General features: G+C 43.1%; 2 protein-coding genes across 2 annotated transcripts in view; one reads left to right on the top strand and one right to left on the bottom strand.

Annotated features, from left to right (window-relative positions):
- Nucleotides 1–12,286, bottom strand: part of LOC140360017 (E3 ubiquitin/ISG15 ligase TRIM25-like) — a 246,013-nt gene that overhangs the window by 112,312 nt on the left and 121,415 nt on the right. The gene's annotated exons all lie outside the window — the stretch shown is intronic.
- The window catches only part of usp37 (ubiquitin specific peptidase 37), a 30,168-nt gene continuing 18,876 nt past the window's right edge, over nt 995–12,286 (top strand). Inside the window, exons 1-10 of the mRNA XM_072445302.1 lie at nt 995–1,112; nt 3,575–3,782; nt 6,058–6,208; nt 8,274–8,362; nt 8,465–8,577; nt 8,898–8,975; nt 9,711–9,799; nt 10,361–10,454; nt 11,327–11,482; nt 12,022–12,153. Coding sequence (XP_072301403.1) covers nt 3,612–3,782; nt 6,058–6,208; nt 8,274–8,362; nt 8,465–8,577; nt 8,898–8,975; nt 9,711–9,799; nt 10,361–10,454; nt 11,327–11,482; nt 12,022–12,153 — 1,073 coding nt within the window. The 5' untranslated portion in view covers nt 995–1,112; nt 3,575–3,611. The remainder of the gene's footprint in view (nt 1,113–3,574; nt 3,783–6,057; nt 6,209–8,273; nt 8,363–8,464; nt 8,578–8,897; nt 8,976–9,710; nt 9,800–10,360; nt 10,455–11,326; nt 11,483–12,021; nt 12,154–12,286) is intronic.

The following is a 12,286-nucleotide window of genomic DNA, read 5'->3' as shown; positions in this document are numbered from 1 at the left end:
CGTCACATGGAAACAACAATATCACGTTTAAATGACTGACATCAGATGTAAACGCCAAGGGTTTTGTGTCGTTTTAACAAAAATAATCAACAATGTTTATTTTCCAGCCAAGAAATGTCATTTAGTTTGCCTTTACTATTGCAATTATTTGTTATATAGTTATTTAAAATTGTACTTGAGTGTCACAAAAAATATAATTAAAAAAAGTATGTGTAAAGTATGTGATATATCTGTAGATACTATTTGTCGATTAAACATAAAAATCCGGATTTTGCCTCCATTGAAAAGTGTCTATCGTTGATAATAAAACACATTAATAAATATCTTTAAACCAGACTCAGAAAAAAAGAATTAAAAAAAGAATAAATAATAATTCAAAATAATAATACATGTTATCATAAATAAATAAAATCATTTTGGAAAGAAATATATGGCCTACTAAAACACATTAAAATACTGGTGTTGTTTTCGGATTATTTAAAAAAAAAAAAAATATGTACAACGTCTCAATATTACCTAATTCGTTTTTTTAGTTTATTGTTTGTTTTTGTTGTCTTTTTGGGTGTGGTGAAGGTGGAATATTAGTTTAGTTTTTGCATCTGTATTGTTATATTAATTGTTTGTTGATGTTGTTATAATAAATAATATTAATTTTCCCTCACATGTTTGAGTGTTTTTTTATTTTGTGAAACGCTGTTATTCCATTGAAATAGCAAATGCTCCACTTCACTTTTGCTAATTCTTTGTTTGTTTATGTATTTGTTTGCTTGTTCATTTATTTATTTGTTTGTTTGCATGCACACTTTTAAGACCCCACTCGACTGGAATAGTACAGTCAGAACATGGCTGCTGGAAGTGGAAGTCACTGTCGGTTGCCATGGCGACAGTCCCTCTAGCCTCCCATGATCGCGCGCGCGTTCATCACTTCCGCCGCAAACGCTGGTTCCCGCCATCATCGCGCAGTGTTGTGAGGCGTCGTGCTCCACTGTCAACAAACGGGCAGCCGCGCGCTCGCAGCATTTTGCCGGTGAAACTCGCGCTCTGCCGCCGCGTGACTCCGGGAAAACCCCCCGCGGCTCGAAAGCGTCGAGACCACCGCGTAGCAACGACAGGTGAGCGGCCGGAGCGACGCGTCCCCGACAAACGCGTGCCGTTTTTGCCACTAAAATGAGCGCGGCTAGCGCGATTAGCTCGTATGCTAACGTGCTAACGTCGGCCTCGTCCATCCATTCTGCACACGGGCGCGCGCGCGGTGTCGTCGCGGCGATTCGGAGCCGTTTTAACGCGACTGAAGTAGCGTCAGCGCGGCCGAACTTCTGCGGGTTCGTGTGCGGTTACGTGACGCTGTCGGCGCGTGTGAACCGCTAAGTCGCGAACGCGCTGCAGTTTCGCTCGTTTACCGCGGGGTTAAATGGGCTCAGATGCTAATGCGACGCAAACCGGGCTGCGTCGTCCCCTCGCGGGACCAGGAAACCCTGTCAAACCCCCGTTAAAACCCGTCCAACATACAAGACGTGCATGTTGTTTGCACATGTGTCTAAATCGAGCCCAAAAGTTGCGCCGCGTGCGGTGTTTCGGTCGCGTTGCGCACTGCGTGACTTTTTACCCGCGAGTTTGTGTCACTTTGACGCGTCCCGAGCGCGTTTGACCGTCGCGTGTTCGAACGATCGCGCAATAAACGTGTAATAAACGTGTAATAAACGCGCTGCAGACGCTCCTGGTTGTGTAGTAGCGCCGTCATAAGCCGTGTAGTTGTGACACTTTTCTCACGCTGGCATCTGCTTTAAAGTGGTAAATAAACACGACACTAATGGCACGACTTATTTAAATGTTGTATTGTCATGTTTTATAATGTTTTATGCTGTTAATGTTCATTCAGAGCTCAAATGCGCCGTGTCAAAGTCACGTGCTTCCAGAGGGCGGCCATTGTTTAAACGTTTTGGTGCGAGTTTTTAAATAAAAAAATAAATAAAAGCCAAAATCTACCGCGTTAATTTCATGCTTTATAGCTGAGTAATAATCAAATAAAATAATAACAATTGTGACTATTTTAGAAGTAAAATCTAATCTATTTTCTTTAATATCTAGTCCAAATAGTTTACTTTAATGAGACATTTTGTGTGTTTTTGTCAGTTTAACATCATTTTGTCTTTCTGAAAGCTCAATTTGCTAAAGTCGGTCACAAACTTGAGGAACAGTCGAGCAAAACGACATGTGAAAGAAAACAAACGATTTCGCTGTCGTTTGGTGTGAACAAATCGTTGAATCGTGATGTTTTTTCCAACAGTCGATCCTCGTCAGGCGAGGCGTTTTGCTTAGCGACGCCCATCGGTGGCTTTTGCCGTGGCGCTGATGTTTTCCTCTTTTCTGTCGTCGTCGTCTGAGACTTCTAGAAAACGTGCATTAATATTTGTTTATCACAAAGAGACTGTGGTTTAGACTTTAGAGATGTTAAAATACAATATCATATCATGCCGTACTCGTGCAGATGTGTAAAACTCCTTAAAGGCCCAGCTCCAGTTTAAGATGTGCGTGAAGTACTGTATTTTCTGGAGTATAAGTCGCACCAGCCAAAAAAATGCATAATAGAGAAGAAAAACATATATAAGTCACACTGGAGTATGAAATGCAGTTGCAAGTGTGAATATAACAAATAATATCTCACATAAGTTGCTCAGGAGTAAAAGTATAAGTTGCACCCCGGCCAAAACTTTGAAAAAAGGTGCGATTTATAATCCGGGAAATACGGTAATCTGTCATATTTATGGCTAAAAAGTGATTATTATTGGTTTATTTTTCGTTTTCAGACAGAAGCAGTTCTCGCTGTCGGACGCGCTCCTTTTGAATCCATCTCGCCTCTCGTTAGCCTCTCGGTAGCCTCTCGTTAGCCTCTCGTTAGCCTCTCGGTAGCCTCTCGTTAGCCTCTCGTTAGGCTCTCGTTAGCCGCTCCTGGCTCCGTGTTGACGAGGAAATATGGATTTGAGTCAGAGAAACGGGTCAAACTCGGCTCTCTTCCATTTTTGAGGCTCTTGGTTATGAAATGAATAAACTAGAAACCACACTTTGCCAAATCATTATTTATTTTATTTAGCAGAATAATGATGAATGGTTGTTTTAATTTAAAAACTAGTCGACTGTATTTTGTTTGATTCATGAACAATATCAAGTGATAATGGCGACTTCACAACTAACGATCACTTTGGCAATCTAATTTTCTTTAGATTAATCCATTAGATGTTTAGAATGCAAAAGTCACGTGATAAGATTTTTAAATATTTTTTTTTAACTTAAATTTGATGATTATTTAAATGTTAAATTATTTATGATGAAAGGATTTAAGTTGCTGCAGCCCTAATCGTGACTCGTCCACTATAAATACAATATTACGCTGTAGTTTGATCATGGTAAACATCATCTGGACTAAACAAACTCTGTATAAACCTTTTACAACAATTAAATGATTATTAATAAATAAATGGATCATCTCCACGACTAAAATTACCGTTAGTTGCATTTTTAAGAGCGTTTTATACATTCTGGACTCGTTTCGTCATCGTGTCTTGTCTTCTTTCAGGTCTTTACGTTGGGACGGTCCGTCTGTAACCGCGGCGATGACGTCGTTGGCGCCCAAAGTGGCGAGCGGCCCTGTGAAAATCCGCGTCAACAGTTTGGACCTGGGCACGACCAAGTGGAAGGAGGGAACGTTTGAGATCCAGGAGAAGGACAACAAGGCCAGCCTCTGCCTGCGCTTCAACTGCGGGGGCGCGGCCAAGACCTTTCAGGTGCGCAAGCCCCGCCCCGGGTCACTCCCACTTTATTGACAAGCGCTCAAAACGATACGGGGCATAGAACTGATTCTACGTCGCCATGCAGGGTTCAGAATAAGCGGTATCGCAAAATGCGAGGCAATTTCTCTCAAATGCGATGCATTCGTCAGAAAAAAGTGTTTTTGAATCGCAGCTTTTGCGATACAAAAATGTGCGTTCAATTGTGTGTTGTTTAACCAAAGCGCCTAAAAGTACTGATCACTCGTCAATCGATCGTCAACAACGGCCTGACACATGTGGACGCTGTGTGGACATGACGAGTCCCGCTGCTGCCTCAGATCGAGAGTCTGAAAGTGGGAGGAGCCACGTGCGTTACAGTTAGTGTCACAGTTACAGACTTCCAAGGTCAATAACTCCTAAACGCAAAAGTCTTTGCAGATCATTCACAGCCAAAATACTCATATTTACACTGCAGTGACACAACCTCGTTTTTAACAATCAGATGTGTATTTTGGGCGCAGCGAATCACACTGATCCGAAAGTGCAGCCGGAGCCGAGAGGAGTGCTTAGGGACCGTCATCAAATGTGCAGCCGGAGCCGAGAGGAGTGCTTAGGGACCGTCATCAAATAGCAAAACCACAAATGTAAATGTTTTATAGCTGGAATAAATGAATAGTACTATTTGAATAACACATAAAATACACCATGATGGTTGCCACAGCAACATTTATTTTTCCATCAGAAGCTTAATACATATTTTTTGTGAGTGTAAAGACAATTAATATGTAAATGAGACTCCTGCAAATAGTCATCTGATTGATGATGATGTGGAAGAAAGTTGTAAATAAGTTAATCTAACTTTGTGTTGATTCATATCTTCAACAACTAATTTTATTTGCAAGTTTTCTGTTTTATTTTGAAAAAATCTTTAAAAAGTGTTTAAAAGATGGAACGTTTACAAATACATTTGAAATAAATAATCTTGTTACATCAATGGAAAATATTGATTGTTAGTCACTTTTGTGTTTTGCTATGCAATTATCAAATTGCTAAACAAATTTGGAAAAATTAACGGATTGTTTAGCAGCTGCTGCTGCACAAGTGAAAATCCTTCATCTGAACCTGCCATGAGTCAAGATTTGATTCCAAATCCTCAAACATTTATTTTGAAAAAAAAATTATGGTGACAACTTTAGAAGCAAAATTAAGAGCGTTTAATTAAATTCATAGTTAGAAAAAAATAATAATATTAAAGGCGCAATGGACGATTTTTCGGCAATTTGAGAACGCAGGCGGAAGTGCACATGCCACTCCCCCGTGCACATGCCACTCCCCCGTGTGGACTGATACAACACACACATGCGTTTGTTTATTAGTGCGACGGAGCGCATCGCCTCTCGTCTCCCGTAGATTTCAGTCTCTTCTGAGTCAGCTCGAACTGTCCTTCTCACTCCTAATTTTGTCCCGTACACTGAGGGAACTATATTATGATAGATCCATCCGCTTAGACACACATGCGGCTGCAGGTGAGCGGTAGGTGCGTTTTATGATTGATACGTGGCAGGACTAATCGGCAGTCCACGCCACGAGGAAATAAGACTTAGATTTTGGTCCAAAAAATCGTCCATTCAACCTTTTAATGGTGACAATTTTAGAAGCAAAATTCAAGTGGGTTTAATTCACTCTAGAGGAATGGAGCTGCTCACAAACCTGAGAAATAGTGACGTGTTGGATGAGTTTCCACGCCGTCTCATTTATAATTGTGAATAATCGTCGTGACATCACCGTTAACGAGCTCGTCTTCTCTGCCCCTCCCCCGAGCATCGTCAAAGATCTGGAGGTTTCATGTGCTGTTTTTAACTCATCACAACCGTGCGCTCACAGTAGCGTGTCGAGGCGATTCCCTCTGCTGCCAGTAGATGGAGCGCCAAGTCAAGTCCTGAAGAGAGTCATGTGTGACTGTGGCCACTATACCACAATATCAAGCTTTTATTTTGAAACTACACTGCACATCTTTTTGATCTTAGAGCCAAACGATTCTGCAAATGTCACACTGTGTCCTTTCTAGTGTCAGTATTGTCATTTTAATACTTTTGAAAACTCTTACGACTCGTTATATTTGCACAATGACTTAAAACCTTGAACAAAAGATGCAAAATAATCCGATAATTCAGTTTTTCCTGCGGCTAAACGTGAGGAATTCGAGGCCTCTTTGAGTTTTCATTTTTTGAATCTAGTGTTTTGAGTTTTCCTGCAGTGTATTTGAAGATGTTTGTTTGTTTGTTTGTAGCTGAGTCAGAACGTGAAGAAAGTGGCTCCTCATGTGAATAAGCTGACGCTCACGCTGAAGGACAACAGTGTCATCTTTCTGGACAAACTGCCTCTGACTCTGGCCCAGAAAACCAAAGATTATCTGGAAAAACTCAAGCTCGGCAAACCCGGTGAGGCCGCCTCCCACTCTGTCCATCATTTATGTTTAGATGAGGCCGCCTCCCACTCTGTCTATCATTTATGTTTAGATGAGGCCGCCTCCCACTCTGTCTATCATTTATGTTTAGATGAGGCCGCCTCCCACTCTGTCTATCATTTATGTTTAGATGAGGCCGCCTCCCACTCTGTCTATCATTTATGTTTAGATGAGGCCGCCTCCCACTCTGTCCATCATTTATGTTTAGATGAGGCCGCCTCCCACTCTGTCCATCATTTATGTTTAGATGAGGCCGCCTCCCACTCTGTCCATCATTTATGTTTAGATGAGGCCGCCTCCCACTCTGTCTCTCATTTATGTTTAGATGAGGCCGCCTCCCACTCTGTCCATCATTTATGTTTAGATGAGGCCGCCTCCCACTCTGTCCATCATTTATGTTTAGATGAGGCCGCCTCCCACTCTGTCCATCATTTATGTTTAGATGAGGCCGCCTCCCACTCTGTCCATCATTTATATTTAGATGAGGCCGCCTCCCACTCTGTCCATCATTTATGTTTAGATGAGGCCGCCTCCCACTCTGTCCATCATTTATGTTTAGATGAGGCCGCCTCCCACTCTGTCCATCATTTATGTTTAGATGAGGCCGCCTCCCACTCTGTCTATCATTTATGTTTAGATGAGGCCGCCTCCCACTCTGTCTATCATTTATGTTTAGATGAGGCCGCCTCCCACTCTGTCTATCATTTATGTTTAGATGAGGCCGCCTCCCACTCTGTCCATCATTTATGTTTAGATGAGGCCGCCTCCCACTCTGTCTCTCATTTATGTTTAGATGAGGCCGCCTCCCACTCTGTCCATCATTTATGTTTAGATGAGGCCGCCTCCCACTCTGTCCATCATTTATGTTTAGATGAGGCCGCCTCCCACTCTGTCCATCATTTATGTTTAGATGAGGCCGCCTCCCACTCTGTCCATCATTTATATTTAGATGAGGCCGCCTCCCACTCTGTCCATCATTTATGTTTAGATGAGGCCGCCTCCCACTCTGTCCATCATTTATGTTTAGATGAGGCCGCCTCCCACTCTGTCCATCATTTATGTTTAGATGAGGCCGCCTCCCACTCTGTCTATCATTTATGTTTAGATGAGGCCGCCTCCCACTCTGTCTATCATTTATGTTTAGATGAGGCCGCCTCCCACTCTGTCTATCATTTATGTTTAGATGAGGCCGCCTCCCACTCTGTCCATCATTTATGTTTAGATGAGGCCGCCTCCCACTCTGTCCATCATTTATGTTTAGATGAGGCCGCCTCCCACTCTGTCCATCATTTATGTTTAGATGAGGCCGCCTCCCACTCTGTCCATCATTTATGTTTAGATGAGGCCGCCTCCCACTCTGTCCATCATTTATGTTTAGATGAGGCCGCCTCCCACTCAGTTTATCTTTTATGTTCAGGTTATTGTTATTTAGCAGATAAATCTGAGTATTATTATGATTATTGTCATTTGAAGGGACAAAAATAGACAAACAAACGCGCGCACAACATTTGACAATATACTTTAAAGGCGCAATGGATGATTTTTCTGCGATTTAAGAACTCAGGTGGAAGTGCACATGCCACCCTCCCGTGCACATGCCACTCCCCCGTGCACATGCCACTCCCCCTTGTGGACTGATACAACACACACGTGCGTTTGTTTTTAACGTGACGGATCGTATTGCATCTCTGATCTCCCGTAGATTTCTGTCTCTTCAGAGTCAGCTCGAACTGTCTTTCTCAGTCTTCATTTTGTCCCGTACACTGAGGGAACTATATTATGATAGATCAATGCGCTTAGACACGCGGAAATGTGCTGCTCGTGGGGACGAGCCGCACGCGGCTGCAGGTGAGCGGTAGGTGCGTTTTATGATTGATACGTGGCAGGACTAATCGGCCGTCCACGCCACGAGGAAATAAGACTTAGATTTGGGTCAAAAAAATCGTCCATTCAACCTTTAATTTAAATGTAAAAGTTTTAATAAATGATATTGACATTGGGGGAAGTGTATTTACCGTGAATCTCATGTTTGTTTGTAGTTTTAAAAACTTCTTATGGAAGCGCAAACTTCAGCGTCCTGAGCAACCGACCTGTGAAGAACGACTCCACCTCTCCAGGAGAGAGACAGGTGAGACACCTCCATCATTTCCTCCTCCTCCTCCTCCTCCTCCTCCTCCTCCTCTTCTCTTCCTCCTCTGCTCCTCTGACCTTCTCTTTCCCTCTCCCCCAGACGACTCCTCGGCGTCAGAGCTCAGAGGGCAGAGAAGACTCCGCCCCCCGTAAGCCCCTGGGCAGCCCGAGCCGCGCGGTGGCCACGCCCACACGGCCTCTGTCCGAGAACAGGTAACGACGGCGCTGAATGCTCTTCTCGTCGTAATCGTCGGAAACGTTTTTACTTCCGCGCATCGCAATCAGTGAGCGGATCGTTAACGTGTTCACGCATATTAATGAGACGCGTGCTCTCCGGGGTCTGTCTCCCCTATAGTTATAACAGTTACAATACTGTGCTATTTTAAGCACCTGATTAACGATGAGTGCCCTCGCAGTATACGCCCAGTTTAAAACACTATTCTGCAATATTATACAACAAATAATTGTTTTTTTTCCGTATACCTGGTTTGTACTGCAATAATTGTAATTCCATGTTTGTGCACGGTTTCCAGGAGCGAAAGGAGAAAGAGGCTCATGAACTCTGAAAGTGACCTGACCGAAGACTATCCCAAAGAAAACGACTCGTCCAGGTAAACAACGACGACAACAACAACAACAAATGAAATGCACGTAATATTCACAAACCAAAATCTGATTATTGTCTGATTTCTGGAAGTCGATTTAAAGGACACATATTATGCTAAATGTACTTTTCTCTCTCCTAACCTTGTTCTCGCACTGTTCCTCGTCACAAACTCTGCTGGAGCACGTTCAGCTTCATTCACTCAAAGTCCTCTCCCCTCTGAGCCTCAGAAACACTCCGTTCTGAATCTCCTCGATGTGTGATGTCATATTCTACCTGTGACGCGGCTCTGAGAATCTTCCGCTGTTTTAATCACTCCAGAAATCACATCCAGACTCTTAATGTGTACAACAGTTTCTCTAAAATGTAATTCCCTCTGCAGCCAGTAGTGTTTTTTTTTTTTTTTTTTTACTTTTTGTGCGTTTTTTTTTTTTTTTTTGTGTTTTTTTTTAAACTCTTTTTGTGTGTTTTTGTTTTTAAACCTTGTTTTTGTTTGTTCTAAAACTTGAGGCTAAACTAAAGTGACTCAAGAGCAGGTTTAAAGCCCAATGACAATAGAAATCATGCGCAATATTTGTCCTTTTAACGACACGCAAACAACACAACACAGAGTATGATGAAAGCTTTAGCGGTTCAACTAAGAATAATCAGATTTTGTTGCCGCAGCGACGAGGGGGAAGAGATTTCTGAACCGGGTCGAGCGATAAGATTACGCCTCATGTTTGTGATCTTTTTCTTTCAGCAACAACAAGGCCACTTCAGATCCGTCCAGGAAGTTTCTGCAGAGCTACAAAGACAAACTGAAGCAGCAGGAGGAAAACAGAAGCTCTGGTAAAGTCGCTTTAGTCTGCACGTGCACGACAGCGCCACCATGTTGTCTGTTACAGTATTAACACGTTGAAATCTAAGCCTTAAAAGCATCAAATTCTACAAAAGACATAGATTTTATAATGTCCTTAGTTTCTTATACAGTATTTTCCGGACCAGTGCGAAAATACCAAATAATATCACGTATAAGTCGCACCAAAGTCGGCCAAAACTGTGAAAAAAGGTGCGGCTTATAGTCCGGAAAATAAAGTATTTGTTGTCAGAATATTTTTTTGGTTTTATATTTTACGACTTGGGCATTTTAATTTTGCTTTAAAATCCACATAAAAAGTCTGACAATGGCAATATTTTAGTCCCGTTTAAAATGACAGGTAATGTCTAAATATATTTTGTAGTTTTGTTAATTAATATTAGGGTTTAAATGTCTCCTTTCCTTTTTAAAGTTAAAGTTTTATTGCTGTGATGGCGTTGGCTTTGACAAAAAAAGTCGTACATTTAAACCTGGATAATAAATGATCAGAATTATCATAAACTCGAGAACCTGAAACGTGGTCTTGTTTTCAGCGTCTCTGGGCTCGACTCCTCTCCAGCGGACGTCTTTCTATGGAAGCAGATCGGTAACCAAGGACTACGGCCAGAGCCACTCCTTCCTCGACCGGTGAGTAACCACGGTTATTCCACATGTCCTTTTAGGCCGGGCCAGTTTAATCGTCGAGGACTTTACGACGATGAAGGACGACGCTTTAGAATCACGATTGGAATAAACAAAACGCTCGCACAGAAGGTGTCAAAGGTCAAGAGTGTCAAAGGTCAAGAGTGCAGGTCAAGTCCTTTCAATCGCGTGCAGTGTTTTCTTTTATAAACTGAACAATGACAGAGAACGGCAATTACGCAAACAAACGCTGGATGTTTGCACAGATTATGTCTCAGATAAATTAATGCTTTAGACCTGCTTTAGTCCTGCTTTAGTCCTGCTTTAGTCCTGCTTTAGTCCTGCTTTAGTCCTGCTTTAGACCCGCTTTAGACCCGCTTTAGTCCTGCTTTAGACCTGCTTTAGACCTGCTTTAGTCCTGCTTTAGTCCTGCTTTAGTCCTGCTTTAGTCCTGCTTTAGACCCGCTTTAGTCCCGCTTTAGACCCGCTTTAGTCCCGCTTTAGTCCCGCTTTAGACCCGCTTTAGACCCGCTTTAGCCCTGTTTAGTCCCGCTTTACTCCCGCTTTAGACCCGCTTTAGCCCTGTTTAGTCCCGCTTTAGTCCCGCTTTACTCCCGCTTTAGACCCGCTTTAGACCCGCTTTAGCCCTGTTTAGTCCCGCTTTAGACCCGCTTTAGACCCGCTTTAGCCCTGTTTAGTCCCGCTTTACTCCCGCTTTAGACCCGCTTTAGCCCTGTTTAGTCCCGCTTTAGTCCCGCTTTACTCCCGCTTTAGACCCGCTTTAGACCCGCTTTAGCCCTGTTTAGTCCCGCTTTAGACCCGCTTTAGTCCCACTTTCGATCAGAGCGTTGAACCTTGTTTTGGTGCGTGTTCTCCAGACCATCGTCCACGCCGCAGTCGTCGTCGGTCAAGAGAAGTCTCCTGCTGCCCAATCACTCGACGCCGTTCAAAAAGGTCCGACCGTCTCTGGACTACGGCGGCTGGAACAAGCAGAGACCGACCACTCTGGCCCAGCCGCAGCCGCCTCTGCAGGGGTAAAAACATCCCACTGACCCTTAGTTTAGCACTCGCCCAATGAAACATGCATTTCCACCAAATACAGGTCAGAATGTGGCGACCGGAAGCTTCTAGAAAGACTATTTACAACTAAAGTGTCTTATTGATGAAAATCTGAAATACTTTATTCGACATTTTGGTGAAAAAATTCGTACAAAATACAACTTATTTGTTACTGTTGATTCATCGTTGCAGCCCTGATAATTACTATATCATCATATCGTTTAATAAATGTTGGATGGTGAAGGACGTTCTGTTTTGTTTCTACGTGATAAGATTTGAGCCGTAGACCATTGAATAAATAACTGGTTTGACTCATTATCGAGACAAACATACTTTAATGTTCCTTTTGCTATTTATTTATTTATTGGAGCTCATGTTTGTTACAATATTGTACATTTTAGAATCGTTTTAGGTACGATCGTGCTTTAGGATCATCGTGTCAGTGACTTAAATTAGCTCTTGTATTTTATTGTCTGTATTGTCTTCAGAGTTTGTTTGTTGCGTCTTTGGACAGATTCTCAAACCTGGGAAACACGTGCTACATGAACGCCATCCTGCAGTCGCTCTTCAGCCTCCCGTCTTTCTCCAACGACATGTTAAAGCAGAGCATTCCCTGGAAGAAGGTCCCCATCAACGCTCTGCTCAGGTACCAGAACGGGCCGGGTCACCAACGTAACAGGGCCGGGTCACCAACGTAACAGGGCCGGGTCACCAACGTAACGGGGCCGGGTCACCAACGTAACGGGGCCGGGTCACCAACGTAACGGGGCCGGGTCACC

Source organism: Eucyclogobius newberryi, unplaced genomic scaffold (assembly GCF_026437365.1).
Source record: "Eucyclogobius newberryi isolate DKJ021-1_F unplaced genomic scaffold, fEucNew1.0.hap1 SCAF_14, whole genome shotgun sequence".
Classification (NCBI taxonomy): Eukaryota; Metazoa; Chordata; class Actinopteri; order Gobiiformes; family Gobiidae; genus Eucyclogobius; species Eucyclogobius newberryi.
This window is presented reverse-complemented; position numbering and strand designations above follow the sequence as displayed.